This window comes from Brachionichthys hirsutus, unplaced genomic scaffold, assembly GCF_040956055.1.
Source record: "Brachionichthys hirsutus isolate HB-005 unplaced genomic scaffold, CSIRO-AGI_Bhir_v1 contig_985, whole genome shotgun sequence".
Taxonomy (NCBI): domain Eukaryota; kingdom Metazoa; phylum Chordata; class Actinopteri; order Lophiiformes; family Brachionichthyidae; genus Brachionichthys; species Brachionichthys hirsutus.
In genome coordinates this window covers 179,948-200,707 of record NW_027180408.1, presented here as the reverse complement: position 1 = coordinate 200,707, position 20,760 = coordinate 179,948, and the positions used below count along the sequence as shown (strand labels likewise).

Below are 20,760 nucleotides of genomic sequence, written 5' to 3'. Positions count from 1 at the left end.
CTCATTTCTATCTTTGCTTCAGTCAGGGGAATGACTGCATTATGGTAATGCCACGTAGTTACTGTACCCGATCCATAATTGAAGCCTACAAGCACAAAGTGTTGAGGAAAGACTTTCCAACCCGGGACATTAATATTCAAACAGGCACAGCTCTGCTTTCAGAGCTCAATCTGTTTGAAAAGAAAAAAACTCATCAATGTTGACAAGTGTTTCGATAATGTGTCTTGTAACCTGTGACTGGTGCATCTGCATATCCGGTTGTATTTTTTGTTCATATTTGTATCTGTGAATGCGTTTCTCACCTCCAGTCTGTCTGTTCTCATGAGTTTCTGCGCTGCAGTGGCGGCAGCTGGTACAGGGACACTGGGGTTGCTGGTGACCAGTACTGGGGCGCTGGACAAGATGTCAGCTGGCATCAGGCTGGGCGAAACGGGCCAAGGTAGGGGTTAAACGCTGCCGCTGCAGCAGCACTGACATTGGTTGCAAGGCCAGGTGTGACTGAAAACATGGGCTGTGGACATAAGCAGAATGGAAGCTGGTGAACAGCGAGACACACCTCACACCTTCTCTCACTCACTCATAAAGTCTGTATACAGAAACGATCATTGCATGTACCGGTAATGTGCAAAGTTATCCTCGCTCTCTTCCACTCAATCTGTCCCTTGAAGAAGATTGTGACCAAAGAGATGTCTGCAGATAATTGGAGGCGACCCGAGGCTAGCAGCTCTGGGATATGCAGCGAAAGAGGGTGCTAAAAATAGACCAATAAAACAGACTCCGATCTGAGGAAGAAATAATGTCTTATCTGATGGCTGCTCGTCTTTTGATGTAACGTGTGAAGGAGGCTTACGCCTCATAGGGAGCATCACATTTTACACAGACACACACTTCTTACACCAGAGATTGCACACATATACAGGAGGATTCATGATGTGAGGAGCATCAAGCTGTGCATCTGGTTATTCTGTGTGCACTGCCTTTATGCACTTTAGGGGGGTTTTATCCACATTTTGTGAGAGAGAGGCTGGGGGGGGTATGCCTGCTCATAAAGCGCACTGTATTTTCCCTGCACATCAGTCCCAGTCTCAGGATTTCTTGAGTCCTTGCCAACATGACACAGTGAGTAATAGAGCTGTGGCAGCCAGGGCTGGACAGCGACATTCCTCCCAAAACCTCACACTCCGTCAAGACTGATCAGATGATCAGGAACACCGTGGAAGCTGTAATTCTTCCTGTGCTGCGCTCCGGGTTGTCTGAAGCAGCGTGACCTATCACAAGGTTAAAATAGGAAACGTAGATATGGCTCCCTCTCAAACTACTTGGATATCAGTTTGGAATTTTATCACGTCAAGGTTGCGACGGATGGAGTTATGATGTCAGCGAGTAGACTCACACTCAGGTGGTGGAGGTTGTAACAATGCAGTGATATCATCGAGCAAAAATATTTGTGACAGCGCCAATGGCCACTTCTGGAAAATCTCATTACTTAGTGTTGAGTCATTTCCAAAAAGAAGAGGGCAGATCCTCGGCATTAATCACAGTCGAAACTTATTGCAGCAGCAAAAGCCACATTTAAAACATCTCCCTGAATGACTTCTACTTGCCCCTTGTGCTGCTGCAGGGTTGTGGCGTGTGGATTGTGTCGCGCTTTTCTCCTTATATGGACGCCCTCATGCAAAACGCATGCTGCCTACGTGGAGGTCGGCTAGTTCTCAAAGAATCTGTATGAAAATCTCAACGAAAGTTGATGATCTACAGTTCGGAATCTGCCACAAAATAGATTTCTAAACTGAAAATAAATGTAAATATAAATATGGACAAAGAACGAGGGAGAACAGCAGGTATGAATATGAATACGTCTCGTATCAAGGTTATTGACAAACTGTGTGAATAGTGCGAAAGTGCTTATCTGGCACACGTTTTAAAATTATTTAGTTGATACTTCTTCCTATGAGAGTAAATAAAAGCCAGTCAGAATATCTTTAAAATAAACACACAATAAATGTGTTACAGCTCAATACGACAAAGTAAGACAGTAGTTAAAAATAATGTTTCCGGACTACAAACTTAAACAACTGGGCAAGTTTAGCCAATTAAAAGTAATTATAAAAGTACAAAAATATATAATTTAGAAGAATGCAATAAAAAAAAATGAGAAAAGCACTCAGAGAGCACAGACCTCCGCCAAACAGCTCATTCCCTTCCTAATTAGATTTACACCATCCATATAGTAATCTGGATCATCAGTAAAAGGTTCTAAATTGTTCTTGATATCTTTATACAAGTACCGTGAGCGTCTGTCAGAACCAGAAAAGAAAAGAACAATTCCTGTATTTGTTTGCGGGATCAAGGGCATGTTTTATGTGACTGACTGACTGTTGTAATAGGGGCTGTACTAAAAAGCATCATGAGCACCCTCCAACTGTGGTTGACTAATTATTTCACCCTCTGTACAGTTCTATATGTGAAATGAAAGCAGTCTTACGTTGAAAGTACAGCTGCAGACACAAAGACGGAGAACAGCAGGTGTAACATCACAGAAACACCGAGGCGAAAAGGAAACTTGAAGGAATAAAGTCCCGGAAAAGCTGCCCTTCTCTTTCTTGAAGCTGTTTGTTATCCTTCCCTGTGGCTTCTGTTTGTAGGACATGTCTAAAGCCATCCCTCCTCACATCTCTTTAACTTTCCCCATCGTTCCAATGTCCATTTATCTTTTCGTACCTTGCCAGGTCCTTTCTTTCTTTTACAGCTGTGTCCTTCCCTGTCAGCCCGTCTTCTACTTCTTCCGCCTGTCCTGCTCCTTTTACTTCGTCTCTCCCCGAGACATAAAGAGTAAAGGGGTGTCTATGGTTTCTAAAAACCTTTTCAGGGTTTCCTCTGTTCCTCGCAATGGACCTTTCAAGTCAGGCCCTCTTCCCCAGATAAACGTGATAAGCCACTGGCTAAAGGTGCGTGTGTGTGTGTGTGTGTGTGTGAACATTTCCCCCAGTCCTCTCACTTTAAACATAAACCTGCTTTTACACACAGATGACATGAAGCTGTACAGTAAATTATTTTTCAGCTGCTTAATATGAAATATAAGCAACATATACTTAACGATGACTGAAACATTTCATATTGGATTATGAAACATACTACATGCTCCGACACCAATCTCCAGGAAGCTGTCCATTATCACATTGACTGGATGATTCCCATCAAAGTGTCAAAATCAACTGGAAAGTGATAAACAGTTTTCTGAGTAAATACGCATCGCATCATTTCAAATTTATTACAAAAATAAAATAAAAAGTCTCAAAGCTTGTCAGGCACAATTCATTTTGTTGCATTTGTATCTGAGGGCAGCCAACAGAAAGTCAGCCAGCTGGCTAGAGAACAACGCTCCAAATATTTAGAGGCCTGAAGAGAAGCCTTAACATCTTAAAATATGCATTTTACTGACAAGCAACGACTAGTTTCAAAAGAATGGGGCGTCATCCTAAAACACGTCCTGTCCTATGATGATAATTACGCCAAAGGATCAAATGTTAAAAAGCAATCTGCTGTTTAATCTTTTGCTTTGAAAAAACGGGATTCCAGTTAAACCAAACCAAACAAAAAACTGAGTCAGACCTCTGCATGAAGCAACAAGCGTGTTTTGGACATTGTCCTCTCTCACCACTGGCTGCAGCTGCGTGCCGGGGATCATGGCGTTCGCCAGCTGCATCTGCTGGGCGAGCATCGCCATGTTTTTCTGCTGGATGAGGTTGTTCCTTCCATTGATTTCCAGCTGGGTCTTTAGGTGGGGAGGAGGATGCAGGTACTTGCAGTTCTCCCTGGAACAACGACCCTGTTCGATGGGGGGGGGGGGGGTAGAGACATGAAAAGAGGCAAATTAGAAAAGTGTTTCGTGATGTAAAGATGTAATGAGCCTCGACTCAAGTCACTGCCTCCCATTTAGCAGGTGATGACCAAACATCTGTAACATCTGGGCCAGCAGCTGGATTTAGAGTAAATCCCTGTTCATGACTAAATTAATCCCTAATTACTGTGGTCAATTTCATCAAGGTCACTCAGGGACAAATTGACTTCTCAGAGATTGTAAAACACAGACAGACAGTAGAACTGACAGTTTAGAAGTCATCTGGTCCATAACATTTCAAAAACTGTGGGCAAAATGGCAGATTTAACAATGACTGATGACTTTTTCACCTGTTCAACCTTTCTTCAAGACAAACTCCCTTGCAAGGAGAAGAAGCTCAAGTTTAGAAGAGTCAAGCTTGTCTCTATGTGCATAACGGTGTTAAAGTTTGCTTTGAGAATTTCAATTTGTCCGCTGCCCACGTGGTCAGAGGTCAAACGTTCAGCCTCTGACCACGTCAGAGGCTGAACGTTTCACGACGCTGTTGTGTTGATTCACAGCATAATGTCAGAAACAGGACGAGCTGAGAATAGAAACCTAATTGATGCACGATTGGAGAATTCTGTGACAACAAACAGACGTCACGGCGCTCCGGCATTCTGCTGTTTGCGTCAGGTGATTATGTTCATCCAGCAGCTGGCACCGCGGGGGGGGGGGGGGGGGGATTATACTCTCATACTGCTTGATTCACTGAACACTCAACCTGATGGGTTGTATTTTACAGATCTTTTTTTTTTTTTACTCCCCTTTCATTGCATTCCTTCCACTTCGATCCCCCCTTACCATCAGAATGCCCATGTTGATATTTGCTCTTATCATGAATACAGAGCAGCGGCGGTGCAGAGCTGCTGGTGTGATGCGTGTGTGTGTGTGTGAACGTTCACACATACAGCATGTGTGAAGAAATGTCAAGGCAAGAAGCCGGCTTTGTCGCCTCTACTCCTATTCGCTCCCGTCAATCTTCGCCCCATTCAACATTCATCCTCCATCCATCCCCTCCCGTTGTATCTTGATATGAATCTACTTCCAGGGAATGTGGAGAGCAACCCTGCAGCACCTCCTCCCACGGGGAAATAAAGGTTGGCTGTACGGCTCCTGCTTATCTCAGGGAGATTACCTGCTTCTCACTGCGGCCCACCATGACACCTGCCTTCAAAACCTTGCACATGCACTCTCCCACTCTCTCTCATCCATCCATACGTCCTGTTTTCCTCTGCATCTCCTATCCCTCGTGCAGCCTGATCTGCCTAGCAACAGCAGGAGGCTACTTTGCATTGGAAAGGATCAACGCATCAACCGTTCTTACATTGTCAATGGCTGAGAGGAAAGGTAGTCACACCACTGGCCCATAGGGGAACAACAATGCTCCCAGCTGGGCTAGTCTATTGATCAATGCTAATTAGTTAATGTATTTTGATTTTCCGGGCACATTTGGTGGGAAACTAGATGCACGCTGTGTGCAAGTGCTTTTAAATTTTGAACACAGGATTTCTGGTCAGGATGACAGCGTAGTTCCAAGAGTAAGAACAACCAAAACGTCAAATAAACATCAAACAGGATAACAGATCATTTAAATTACAAAGTGTCTACAGTACGAAGAAACTCGCCCAAGGAATAAATGAAAGAGGACAGGCAAAGAGGCCATATCAGGAACATCCGTAACTCCGTCCGTTGCAAGTCAACGTTATGTAAAACAGCAACGCGTCTTTTTCAGGGCAGGATGCAAAAGAAGGGTGGGGTTCTGGTCAGATTGCATTTTCTGAGGAAAATAAAAGCAAAAAGCAGTTTTACCAAGCTCTGTGGGCGCCCTGGGGACAAGACAAAGAATCGTGATTAGTAGATCTAGCAATAGCAATAGCAATAGCAACCCATTCCAAATTCTGACTGAAGTACTAACTAGTTCATGTTAGTCTGAGAATCAGGCTTTGAGGTAGTCAACTCTTATGAAGCCTGACCTCACCCTAGACCTACGCACCCCCTGACCCCACGATGTGATGCTGCAATCCCCACCCATCCTTGCCATGTCCTGCTTTCTCTCCGGTCTGATGGCTACAGCTCCATCTGACTGGTGTCTGACTTCAGACTCAGACCGACTCTGTTCCACCCTCACCTTGTCTGCTCCTCTTCCATGGAAACACTAATGTGCTTTTAAGGTGTCGGGGTTTTGATTAATACCCTCCATATAGAGTCATCTCACCACCAAATATGCATTGTGAATCTTCAATCAATTTGCTTTTTGCCAGGATAGAAAGCATTACTTCACTTGCATTTCACCAACTGAAAGAAAGGGTAGCAGCTGTCACGGCCCCTCGCAGAAGTGTCTCAGTGTTCATGTACTGTATGTGCTAAGAGAATGGAGCATTCTGCACTTATAAATCACACTGGTCTCATTACACCAGATTTCTTTCAGCCATATTTCAGCTTCCAGACACACACTTACACCACATGTATAAATTGCATGTGTCAGCGCACACAAATTCACATACACAGAATGTTATTGATGCTTATTAATCAATATAACACTGAAAATGAAGCTCAAAATCCACAGGTGCCTGCATATGCATGCACACAAGCAAATGCATACAGATGTCCTTAGCTTGAGCTACTTGCAATACTTTATTTGCAACACTTAACTTGAGAAGTGGCTAAAGTGACAAAGACAAAACCACACACAGTTGGCAATGAGTTTGTGAAAATCGTCAAGCCTTTGGATACTGAAGGGTCGGCTTATTTCCTCCAGAGTTTTTGTGGGAAAGAGAAGGTAAAATGAGGAGGTAAAAAGAGGAGGAGAAAAAAAATAGAACGCTGCCTGGTCAAGAAAGTCATTTCACTGGGTTTAAGTAAAATAAATTGTGAAGAGCCTTCCATTGGATAAAAGTTAAATGTATGGTGAAATCAGATTGGAGAAACGCATCAATAGAAATCACTGCAGTGCTTAATAATGAAAGAAAGCATCTCCTCACACAATGCAAACAGACCTCCAGGGTCTAGATGGCTGTGTAACCTTGTGAAAACCACTTATCAGTGTTGCTATTCTGACGCACACAAAAAAAGGTTTTCATTTGCTCAGGAGCAGAAAGATTGTACTCTAGAGCAATGGGAAAAGGGATTGGTGCATAAAGGTGCACCCACCATGCCTAGTGCCCGCCGTACAAGCCCATAGGGGCAACGTTATCACCCCCAAAAATGAGCAGGTCTCCCTAAATAAAAATAAATGACCAGGTTTTTTTTTCAGCAATGGATTTTCATCTACCATGATGGCACAGGTGTATTCCAACATAACGATGCTGAGTGGTTCTGAGAGCCTCAGACATCACTTTCACAAATGAATTGGGACCGCAGATTCCAGACCTTAACCCAAATGAGGCTCATTGGGATTCGACTTGGTGGAGCCGCCCGACTCCAGATTTATCAAGGCAAGATCTTGAAAAATCTGTGACGTTGCATAAACCCATCAAAATGATGCTACAGTGAATGTGTGAAATAATAGTGTGACCAGGATCACGAGAGTCAGACTACAGTTGCGTTGAAGACTATGCTGCAGCAGCTTTGCGTCACAAGGAAAGCAACCGTCAGAAAAGCATGCCAGGTCAAGCAGAAGGAAACGTGGCTTCAGTATTATCTGCTGCGGCCTGTGGTAAAGATGAACGGCTTTCTGAAGCATGTGTCTGCTACATTCCAGAGAATAAGAGCAGATGCTGAATTCCACTCACAGACCAGCAACAAAAACCTCAGAAAAGAAGAACAGGAAAGGAGTGATTCGGAAAACAGAGTGAAGAATATAAACAGAGAGCGAGAGAGACACAGAGAGGAGACACACAGAGAGAGAGAGAGAGAGATTTCTGATTAATATTAATCAAAGCCGTCTGTCTGGGTGATTTCACCCGTGTTTTTCTGGCAGGTCTACATTCCCCAGGGTTTGAATGGTGGTGCGTTGCTTTCACTTCATGCTCACCCCTGTGCTCTCCTATGAATTCTGACTGATCTTTTATTCTGCCCCTCCATAATTAGTCCTTCCAACTTAAACATACATAGCTACCAGTGATAGCCTCTGATCTTTTCCATTCCCGCTTGTCCTGAGCTCCCCTCAGACCTTGGCTGCCGATACGCAACGAACACCGTGACTAGTATAACAACAGAAGGGTTCAAGTCTGGACAGCCATCATTCCGAACCTCTGTGCATTATTAATTCTCTCCCGATGGCACGGCTCCCGATGGCACGGCCTATCTCTCCTGGGCCCAAAGACAACCATCAATCATGGAAGTGGTCTGGATGTGGTGCCGAGATGAGAATTCACAAGCATGTATTTTTATACACATGCACACAAATGCACCGGCATGCTTTTTGTCAGTGAAGGTTCCTGTTGGCAACCGATCAGCAGACAAATTATGGCATCATTCACAACACAAAGAACTGCCTGTACGAGGGCAGAGCGTGCTGCCAGGCAAGCCACTAACACACACACACACACACACACACACACACACACACACACACACACACAGTCTGTAAACCCCTGATCATTGAGAAAACATTGTGTCATTTGTCTTTCCTTGTTTTCCATCTCTCTTAGTGTTAAATGTATTACTAGATGTCTTTATAAGTCTTGTAATAACTTTCCAATCATTTATTACATCTGGAACCGCCTGGATCAGTTAATGGATTTAAAATCTCATTTAATAGGTCAGAGAGATACGCCTTCGAGTGTATGGACAGGCATGTAACATCTTTATGTTACGGAGATAAGGGAACACAAAGCTAAACTAAACCATAGCTGTACTTAAATGTATACAAGTACCTAGAAAGACATCAACGCTCTATGGCAGAGTTCACAGTAAGCAATTCACCAAAGCGCCAGTTACAGGTCCCAAAAGCACTACTCGTCTAGAAGTGTGTTTGTACGTTCTGGACATGTGCAGAAACAAAATAATGATGGGACAAGATCATTAGCCATCATGGCAATTGACAGCACTGTTCCATTGCAGATCGTAGCCGGGGCCCATTATGTTATCGGATGTTGAACATGGCTGAAATGTGTGGCTGAAGGGGTTAATGTAAACTCAAACTGAATCATGTTCAGTGAAGTACTGGAAAAATACATTTGAACTGTAGAACTCAAATTATATTAGTACACAAACTGCAGCCTATGACTACCAATATTAGTAAGCACCTCTAGCAAACCAGTCTGCAAATGCCACCAGACGTCTGACACCTGTACAGGTAAGGGCTACGTCATTGCAGCCAGAGAAACAAATATCAGTTTGCTGCTTGCCATATTACTCCATTACAAATTCATCTCACTGTCTGTGTGTGTGTAGGTGTGTGTGTGTGTGTGTGTGTGTGTACAGGTGGCAAGTATTGTCCCGGCTCCTGTGGGAACGTCACCAGAGAACTTTGGAAGGCAATTAGCTTTGTTCTCATTAGGTCTACCACACTATCTCCCCTCAGACAGCCATAAAGCCCTCCCTCTTTTTCCTTTCTCTGCTCATCTTTATTCTTTCTGCCTTCATCTGTTCTTCTCTCCCTGCTAAAGAGTTCTCCGATCACAGGCTCTAAAGTTTACTCTAATTCAGTTGTATCTCCCATTCACTGTGCTAAGAAGGCAGGCAGGAGAGCAGATCCATTTAAATAGCCCATGAACAGGATTCAATAGCTTTTAGACCTAATTATTCCCTGTCCATTTCTTTGTAAAACCCATTGTACAGACATACAGGCCTCACTGGCCACTGGGAACATACTTCTTATTTTAGATATAACCCCCCCATCACCACACTCTCTTAAGATTGCTTAACACATCTTAAATGTTTTGCCTCGTCTCTTTTAGAGGTCAGACACCAGAAAGGAAAAGATGAAGACATCCCCGTGAACGAACAAAAGCCTTTGGTTTGTGCTGTGATCCTCAGCAGCTGAACCGAGTGGCACCGACGTGAAATCAAAAGACGCCGGCAGGGTGAGAATCGTTTATGTGGCCAGTTTGCGTTATGATCTGAGGATTGGTTTCAAATCGGGCCAGATCAGATTCAGCAGAGTCAGAGGTCTGGAATGTTCTATTCTATTTGACTTCTGATGAGTCATGGGGGGATGTGGCAGACGGTCATGAGACCACACCCTGGAGCCAGGAGTGAGAAAAACTGCTGAGAAGATGTTAGATGTGAGTTGAGACTTTTATAGAGTCTGTACACACACACACACAGATCCACAGCTACACACAAACGCTGGCCTCGAGGTTGAAACTGATAAGAGAGGATTAGCATTCATTACCCCATAAAGTGATGATAGTTCCTGAAAGCACACACACATACGGCAATGCACAATCACGCTCACGGCACATTAACACACAAACTATCTATTAACTGCAGCCGCAGTTTCTTTTTTTATGAGGAGGACTTAAAGTCGAAGCTAAATACAAAGGAAAAGCATTAATACACGGTTACAGCATGTAATCCTTTCTATCACAAACAACTGCTGAGCTGGAAAATGCACTAACTAAAGCCTTATGAAGAGTTTTGACAAAGAGATGAAAGGGAGGGGGGCTATACCTCAGACCCTGCTGTAATGCATTGATTCTGAAATTACACATTTTCCATCCAAGGTTAAAGAACACATTTCACCCTCCGGACCTTGGCGTCACCACAGCAAAGGAGCGTCTATTACCAGGCAAAAAAGAAAAGAAAAAAGACACACAGCAGAGCCAAAGTGAGATGTAGACAGAGAGAACACGAACACACACACACACACACACACACACACACGCACGCAGAAGCAGTCTTTTGTAGGTTGAGGATATATTTTGGTAGTTAGATGTACAATATTTTGCGCCGACACACATGCCCATCGCCACGGAGCAGAAGGACGACGCCCCTCCAGCCTCCACGTAACACCTTCTGGCCGCACGCTGTTCCACGTCGATCCACATTGATCAAAGACAACTTCAGGTGGGGGGGGTAGCAGCAGGGCAGGCCTGTCTCACAATGGCCCTGGTCTATGCTGGTTTAATGTTTCACAGAAGCCAAAATCAAATGAGAACGGTCAGACGCTGCGGCTCAAGCTATTTGTTTTGCATGAACGTTGCAGATCTGACTAATTTCTGTGTTACTAAGGACGCATGCTTTGTGTCACGGTGTCCAGCCGTGTCAACACAACGCAGCACAGCTGCTCTGTCTGTCTGACGGCCGAGCCCGTTATCGCAGTAATCCTGTTAAAGCCTTCTGAGGAATCACAATGTCAAACAGCAAGCCCTGCAACATGCGCCATAACAATAAAGGGATATTACACACATTCTTCACTCGTGGCACAAACCGAACGGGCGACTAACACAACTCCTGTTCACTCTCACGCTCTCCACCTCTGTTATTACTTTCACTCCATCCACACGCCATCTCCTCCCTGGTTTCCCCCCTCTCTATCTTTCCATCACTGTCCGTGTCGCGCCACTTGACGTCTACGCGCCCATCCATCATCCTCCACGCTCACTCCACTTCATCGCAGCCTCTTCCCTTCTCTCCCTTTAATCTCCTTGTCGACATTGCCCAGATCTCTGTAGCTATCACACTCTCCGGCTCGTATTTAATGTCATGATGACGCAATTACAGAAGCAGGCATTTCAGTGATCGAATGGTCTCCTTGGGTCATTTTCACAAGCTATTTTTTTATTTTCCCTGCAGACTCGCACGGCTTGATGTTTCAGGGTGGAGATAAAGATCAAGCTCGAGAAGGTGATGATGTGAGTTTTACAGGTCGCTGTGAGCAGTGGTCTAATGCATTAACTATTGTGGACAGAGAGAGAGAGAGAGAGAGAGCGAGAGAGAGAACCCAGGCAGGAAGTAGCAAAGAACATCCGCTCCATAATGGTCATGACAAATCAATATTGCATGGAGACAAAGTGCTCCTAAACAGCGTGGCTTCTGTTAATTAGCACTTCTCTAATGATCTCCCGCTCTCGTCTCTCCACTCCCTCACTTTCCTTACTTTTATTGCTCTGTTCCATTTACGGTAACTTTCCTTTTCTTCAGCTCCATCATTTGATCGTTCCTCCGCTGTCCTCCAAACCGACATCCAGTCTTTCAGCAGACAAAATAAAGCGAGAGAAGGTGTCTGAGTTCTTTTCAGAAGCTCACATAAAAAAAATATCCCACTCCTGCGTTCGTAGCTGATGGTTCTCGACGATGAGATTTAATGAGGCCCTCCTCCAACCCTGATTATTTTTTAATTAAAGGAGAGCGTGATTGGGGGGGGGAAACAAATTTATGAATGCCTGTTGATAATTGCGGGGAGAAAATTAAAACAACAAACATGCTAATGACAGATGTGGAGACAGAAATCACTCTCAGTCAAGCCTTGTTTGCTGCACTCCCTTGAGAGTGGAGCGTGTCTGGAAGAAACAAACCAAAAATCAAAATTAGATCCCGTTTGCAATGTGAAACAGCACGCAAATATACAAAACTATGTGCAAATTACAGGGACACATCCTTTGAAGCCTGAATGCATCGCTAATGTGACGCCATGCCGCTCGCTGCCACACCTGCAGGACATTTACAGCAGCTAATTGAGCTAAGCTGCTCTCAGACTGTATGAGCAGACTTCCTCAGGTATAATGTGATGTAGCACTACATCACCGCCCTGACTCACACAGTGTGTTAAATCCAAAACAAATACACATTTGGCTTTGTTTACACCTCAATCACCAGAATTATTTTCCATCCACTTTTAATTTCTTTGTTCCATTACGTGAGCCGCCGTGCAATGACGGCATGCACGTATACAGTATAATCAGTGAAGTATGCCCCATAAAGTAGCAGTGAGAAACACGGCAGCTTCCAACATCATGCCTGTTCTGGCAGGCGATGGCATTACCTGAGACCAACGCTGCTCTTATGTAATTACCTAGCTAAGGTAAATGCTCACAGGAGCCTCTGTTCCCCCACAATCAGTGTTTGTGAACCCTCGTCTGTGTGTATATGAATCCAAGTATCTGTTTGTCATGAATGATTACATGTCAGAAATTGCCCACATGGCACCCAAACCCTTCTGATCGGATGAAGAGTGGAGGTCAAAGACAGCTTGAGGGGAGATGGAGGAGAAGCGAGATAGAATTATGGCGCTGCCAAATGACAAAAGCCGGACAATAAATTGGAGGACAACTTGCTCTCCGCGAGTTATCAAGTGATCTGTTGGTCAAACGCTCCATCTTCTTCTCCACCTTCCTGTCTACAGCTTTCTTCTTCTTCTTTTATTTTTATTTTTTGGCTTAACCAGTCTCATTGAATTAAATGTGATGTTATTTAAATGCAGCTGAAAAAAAGAACCATTGGGGAGGAAGAAGAGGCGATCAGTGAGCTTGTAAGAAAGACTTGGCGGTAGACCGGAGAGAGAGGGAGTGAGACAGACTAACAAGAATGGATCAGCCCATGACTGGTTCGGTATTCTGTTCACAGCAGCGATAGCAGCAGGAGCAGCGGTAGCAATGGGACCTCGCGGCTCGACATGCAGAGATGCTAATATTAACTTCAGACTGCCGAGACATCCCGGGCCGTGGAGCCTTGTATGAGAACACAGACAGAGATGGGGCACACTCACACACACACACACACACAACGCTAGAAAACTCAGCGCAGACACATTTTCTTGCTGAGAGTAGAAGGCGTAGACAACTTGAATGATTTGCTAAGTGGAGGATAAAAACTGAAAGGATGAAGGCTGCTAAAAGATGGAAGAGAGATGATTCCATGAGGCGATGGGGTAATCCTGAATGCCCTTGTATTTTGGCTCTGATCTTGTTGTGTCATATCTCCATGCTGAGGCAGCATATTCACAGATGGATGTAAAAATAGTGGCCTCTCTAAGGACAGAGACATTTAGAGGAGACATGTGGGGATGACTTGGCTAGTCAGTCAGTGATTAGAACCTGACAACGTCGATGGCTGCTGGCTGTTTACCTGCTTACTTATTTCCATTGTTCTAATAAAGGCCTTTGATAAGAGAGCTACGTGAGAACAGAAGGAACGTAGGGATAGGCTCCAGCACAACCCTCGACCCGGTAACAGACAAAGCAAAGAAATAAAGGTAGAAATAATGACAAATAATCTGTTTGGTCTGTTTGTTAGCAGGATTATGGAGAAACTGCTGGATGGATCTTGGTCTAACTTTGATCCCATTAAATTTTGAGAGCGATCTGGATACCGGTGTGGATACAAAACAAAATATTGATTTTCCCATCTACATAGAATGGAGTCTTTTTCAAAATTTCATATCTTGTAAAATATGCATTCAATTCACTCACCAAAAATCACAGTCATGAAGGGGTCCGATATGAACTATCATATAAATGTCTTTGGATCTGATCCAGAATGAGGTCAGGAAAAAATATTACATTTTAATATTGAAAACCCCATTTATGGATTCAAAAACCAATGTCATTATGAAGTTCATGTATGTATTCAGCAACAGTTGCAATCATACAGTATATTACTTTTAAATTAGTGAAAGAGAGTTTTACTACACTGCTGGGTACCTTAAGTGGAAATACTGAAACGGGCAGTGGGAGAGAAAAAAATAATAAAAATAAAATGGTTCTCGCTCATAAATGCAGCATTATTCACACACCAATAACGGAGTCTGTGCAGAGGATGAATTCCAAAACACTTACTGCTGCTTCGAAAGGAACTTTAAATTAAAATCTGCTCAGATTGAACAACTTAAACCCCCTAAAATGCTCATGTTTCAGCACAATAGTTTCACACATTGACAGCTTGGCTCTGAAATATTCAGGACATGGACCTAAGTAACCCCCCCAATATAATGACAGTCTGATGAGGCACACAATGACAAGTATCATAAAAGCATGATTCATCACTTTCTGGGGCAGGTTGGTAAAAGCCCAACCAGACAAATGTCTCCCCAAAATATAATGAAAAGCAATAAAGAAAAAAATATAATAATCTGCACAGTGGAAATAAAAGTGTCTGGGATTTCTGAGAGAGAGGAAAAATAAGCGTGGAGTGCGGGGGGGGGGCAGGACTGGAGACGGATTAACAGATGTAATGAGTAGAGGATAAGACTGAAGAGCATGACAGTAGAATACAGATATGGAGCAGATTAACGCTGTTCAGCACGTTTCTCCCTTTCAAAGAGTTCTTATCCAATATACCGCTTCCCTCTGTGCACTGACACACACACACACATTATTGTTTCCTCTGGGGTCTAATCTGGATACATATGGCCTCATGCATTCTTCTGTCTGTCACCGAATGTTCCCAGCGTTGGTTAGCTTGTCTTTGAGCAACCATTATACAACATCAGAATGCATCTGTGAAATACAGCAAGTGTCCACAATATTGTATAAAAGTATGCATGGTACATTCGTGCATACATACATTTCTTTAGCAATGTCCTTACTGGAATGTGAGCCTCGTTTGTGTTTGTGTCATGGGATTATGCCTGAGTAATTGAAAACAAGGAAGTCATTGGAGACCGGACGTTTTCCTATGCAAAAGTCAGTCACTACAACCATAATTGGTTTCTATGTTGCTTCTATGAGAGAAAATGTGCTTCTTATGTTGGCAGCTGGAAGAAAACCATGCTGCTATTTTCTATTCTATAAAAGTCATCTTACGCTTGAACTGGCTGTTTATATTGTATAATACTTAGTAACAATCTAAAAATTGCATATATATATATATAAAATGAACACCCCTTAAAACATAGAATATAAGGTTATCATCCTATGAAAGCTTTGACCATGAGCCAGTTAGATTAAAATTTTAATTAAATCAAATTAATGGGATTCTATCAAAACATCCTTTATCACTGTGGTCACTTCGTTCATTGCTTCAGAACAAGGAAAGCATCTCCACTTCATGGTTAGTCTGGTCTCTGGGTCCGACTGAGCAACCGGCAAGAAGCAGCCACTCGTCGACGACATATTAGTTCTTCTACACATGAGGGTGACTTTCAATTACTGACAGAACGTGAGAGGGGGGGGGGGGGATTTTCCTCAGGGTGTATCACTTTGGATGCTACACGTCAGCGTACGCTCCCATAGTGCTGCAAAGACTCCTTTCATATCAATCCTAATTGACTGAACAGCTGTGAGCAGCTCCCAGTGTAAGTATGAGAAAGCATGTGAGTCGCATGATAACAACAATTAGGCAAAGCTTTAAACTACTTCTGATTTCAACCAATGGCCTTTCACATCTGCATGAACGTGCAACTGTGAACATTAAATCTAATATTTAGGAGTTTAATGAGGCCAAGATTCACTAATGGATTGAAGACGGTAGATTCATGAATGTTTATTTAAATGTCCTTGAAGTTCATTTGGAATGACTTTATCACAAATTCATCTTCTTAACAGCTTTGTCCGTTTCCTGGTCACAGGGCGTGCTGCAGCCTATCCCAGTAGTCTACAGGCGAGATGCGGGGTACACCCTGGACAAGCCGCCAGTTCATCGCAGGGCCACACATAGACAGACAACCATTCACACATACTCACACCTATCATGGATGGGATGGATACTCATACGATTATTTTAAATGAGAATAGTCTTGTGGATTTACATTTTAACACTTGTGCTAATGTAATCATTAATTATTTATTATGCCTGATGAACACTGTGGTTGAAGACTGGTCAAATTATTTCATGTGAAAAATCTAATTTGTCCGTGCAACAAATGTTGCTTTGAAACGAGGAGGGTGACATAGAAAAAGCATATAAATTAGTCACAGACCATTTCCTGTAAGAGCCCTTATAAAACAAAAGATTTATATCCCTGGGCAATAAAAGTTGGTCATATAATTTGTTTACTTTAAAACTAAGTAGTAGTTCATGGGTGTGCTTATCAGATTGCATGATAGCAGAGAGTAACTACAAAAGCACTCAGAGAGCGCAGGCCTCCGCCGAGCAGCTCATTCCCCTCATAACTGGATTTAAACCGTCCACATGGTGATCTGGATCATCACCAAAAGGTTCTAAATTGTTCTTGGTATCTTTATACACCAACCATGAAAACTAAAAGTGAATCAGAGTTGATGTGTATTTGCAATAGATTTTTGAATCCGTAAACGGGGTTTTGAATTTTAAAATTTTGTATTTTTTCCTAACGTCATTCTGGATTTGATCTGGATGAAATTCGGTGGTGAGATAGACGTCTCCACCCTGCATGACTGTGTCAAAGTCTATAAACATTGGCTCCATTGACTGCAATGTTATGGAAAATGCCAAACTGATCCAGAATCCAGGATCTCTTCTGGATCAGTTTGACATTTTATTATCTGTTCCTGGAAACATTCCCAACATTTCATCAAGATCCTTCCAGAACCTTTCGAGGTATTTCACTAACAGATGGATGGACGGACGGACAGACAAACGCCTGCAATTGCATCAGCCCCGCCTCGGAGGAGGTAAAAATCATTAGGATAAAATGTAATCGGCATAAGAATGAAAAAATTGAGTGTTCTCTGAAACTTAAATCAAATATCTTCCCCTAAAATCTTAATTTCTTCACAGTACTGAATAAATTACTTTAAATGAGTGACTTTAATATTATGCCATTCTGGTTGCTTAGAGTGGTTCGTTAGATTTTCGGCCCTCTCATATATTCTTTGTAGAGCAGCGTCTTTGGGCAGATGCAATGGATATCAATAAAGGCATTTCAAAGAAAAAAAGCATTTCCACGCCAGTAGAAAGGATGCACAGCCACCAGGAGCTCATCCTTCGCGCTGCTGTGGGGCTCCTGCAGTGACTCTTTGACTCACCCTCACCTGTTTCCCATCACAGCCTCTTGTTTCCGTCAGCCTGAAAACCCCGGATTGCTTTTTGTTCTCTTACAATGAAACCATGTTCATTTCCAACTGCTAATAACAACAAGCTGCTCAATTCCTGTTGGATGAGACAGCAGCTCATGCAAACACCCCGTGTTCAAGCTGCAACCAGCCTCTATGCAGGTCTCGTTGTATTATCCCTTAGCAAAACTGTAAATCCTGATGCATATTTAATATAGTTACTTCAACCCACCTGTAGAGCTTATACCTGAAGAGGAGTGCGATAAAGCTCCTGGGGCTCTCGTTCCCATCTGCTAAACAACAGAACATTTAATCACGTTGCAGGAATTGTTGGTAAGTATGCATGAGCTAAATGTCTGGTAAAAGTCCAGATGGCAAAATGGGTGAAAATAAGTGCTGGAAAAGGGCCTGTGTAAAATTAAAAACTAGTGGCATCTTGTCGCATGTCATATTAGTTCATGATTTCCTTTGTGCATCTTGGACATACGAGTAAACTTAATTTAACATTAAAAACATTTGTGAAAGAGTGAGAGAGAAAGCACATGACACATTTCATCCATTGTGCTCAGCTCGTGGGATCGGTGGCTGCGTCTTATCTGAGGTGTGTGTGTGTTTGTGTGGATTTTATTTGGCATTCCAATGGAAACGGCCCAAATGAAGTTACAGATGGCGAGTGGGTGCGAGCGAGAATGAGTGGCTACATGTTGGAAATTAGAAAAACATCTACGTGCCAAAATTGTGTTTTGTGTTGTTGGGCGCTGACGTCTTCAGAAAGCTCGTTCAAGAAATAATTGGTGCCTGCCTGGGGAGGTCCACAATGAGAAGGCAAGAAATCTTAAAGTATGTTAAAATGACAAAAGCAGAGTGATGAACCTTTAAACGTAAACTGAGCTGAAATACGAACCATCACCAGGCTTCTAGTACTCCAGCAATAGAGGGAGCTACCCTCCATGACTCTCTCAAGCCGTCATGGAGGGTAGCGATTTAAAAAAAGAATGTTCCTTCCACACGCTTCTGCGGGGCTTCCAGAATCCAGTGGCTACCTTCTCCCCATGTTAAGCTCTGTGTTATGAATTCATCTGTAGATCGAGCCGATCAATCAATCTGTCAGAGAAGCAGGGAGGGGTGCAATCTTGTGGAATGCCCTGGTAATGGGCACACGGAAGGGCTCTCGGCCTGCTGCTTCCCTACAGTCTCTGCTGCACCAGCAGGGCAGCCCCCTTACCCATTCCTGCCTTACCTGTCCTGACAAAATCCTAACCAACCAAGCCGGCAAGAACTGTGATAACATAGTGCCCGGTTTAATATCACCACCACCATTTCTAAACCAAAATAAGCTGTGGCTTGGTCCAGCTCGACTGACTTCCAGCTCTCGCCTCCAGTTACACTGAATAACACCCTGCTTGCCAATCAGATAGGGGAGAGAGACGCCATGCATAGCACAGTAGGCAGAATAAATCTTACGCTCCCTTGAGCCAAAATGCCCAGATTAATTTGACTGATGATGCCATTCCCAACACGCTTCCATGACCTGGAACCACGAGGCAGCGGCGTGGAGTGGCACAGAGTTAGGCTGGGTGTTGTGCATGAAACCCTTGTTCTGTGTGTACATGCACATGCAGCTGTGTTCGGATACGAGCATTTACAGCGCTCACTGTTGCTGAATTAAGAGTGCGGCCAGCTCACACAATTCACAATGATTGGCATCCGAAACTGTAGATTTAGGAGTTACAGTAATATGAATCATTACTTCACATCTCTGACACAAGACATCAAGTTTCATCTGGAGCATTTAAATTCTGCCTTTTTTGCTTCTAGTCCCCCCCCCCAAGTTTGTGATGATGTAGAATTATCGCCAGCAAACCTGTCCAATCATTGGTGTAGCTGCAGTCTGTATGTTTTTTTCTTCCTAGGGGGGGCGCGACAGAAAATAATTGAGAAGCACTGCCTCAAAATAACAGACTTACACTTACAGACTCGCGTACGAACACGAAACACAGCATGTGCTTCCCTACTTCCACGACTCCCCTTTTGTCTCGATATGATGATCAACAAGCCGAATGAAACATTTTCAATGTGATCATCGATAGTTCTGTGAGCTTTGCACCTGCGGAGGAAACTCTGGTGTCAGAGGGTCCAGGTTCCAGGATCCACGGCCCAGAGGAGTGCTCGCCCCAGGTGCAATCTGATTGGCCCCTGAAATTCTGCTTTCCTGTCATTTCTTTTGTCTTTATGGGCCGTATCCCGTATGTTATAAAAATCATAGATCCACCCCTGTCTAATCAAACACACACGCACACAGAGACACACACACTTTCTTTCTCTCTAGTATTCATAAAGATGTATATTTATCCACAATAAACAATGAAACACTTTTCAACAAAATCAATCTTTGCAACTTGAAGCAGGATGCCTCGAATAAAACTCAATACAATTCCCGTGTACGCATAAAACTTCTCTCGAGGTGAAAGATGTTCCAGCACCCCCTGAACCTCCCAAAGTGCAACTCAACACATTATGAAGACCCATCGACACCGGAGACTCACGAAGTTAGAAGAAAAGAAAGTGATGGTGAAACACTGCAGGTGTTTGCCGCCTTACTCACCTTCAGCGAGTCAAAGCAGGCGATGACTCGGCCATTTTCCACATGGCAGCTCTTGGCAGGGTGGGCAAACTTGCATTCACTGTCTGGCCGTGAGCAGGTCCCTCTCTGGAATTCCCGACAAACCTCTAACGTCAGCCATTTCGTATCCCGCACCGGTGTTACATTCACCGCCATTCTGAACCAGGCCGGAGGGGTCGGTCGAGAGCAGTAGGCGTCCAGCAATTATGTTTATGTCTGTATGTTTCTAATGACACTGGGACAAATGATGAGAAAAAATAGGACATGGGAAAAGGAAGTTTTAAGTGGCTTTGTCCCCAGAGTCTGATTCTGAGGTGCCGCCTGTGAGGCCTGGGACTCACCTACCACCCGAGGGCCATCCTAAGAATCTGTGGCTGTAATAGGAATCCTTCCCCGCCTATCAAACATGCAAGGCCACGGCTGGTGACCGCCACGGAGCTGTACTGTGTGATCTC

The 20,760-nt window shown here is 43.7% G+C and overlaps 1 protein-coding gene across 1 annotated transcript; it reads right to left on the bottom strand.

Moving 5' to 3' along the window:
• Window positions 1-302: 302 nt before the first annotated feature.
• On the bottom strand, window positions 303-20,461 carry LOC137914715 (muscleblind-like protein 1; the record flags this gene model as incomplete). The annotated part of the gene is given in 4 exon segments (XM_068758213.1): window positions 303-424; window positions 427-511; window positions 3,659-3,829; window positions 20,288-20,461. Coding segments are annotated over 4 exon segments (552 nt in total), but the record flags the coding sequence as incomplete, so codon positions are not given.
• Between the last annotated feature and the right edge of the window lie 299 nt (window positions 20,462-20,760).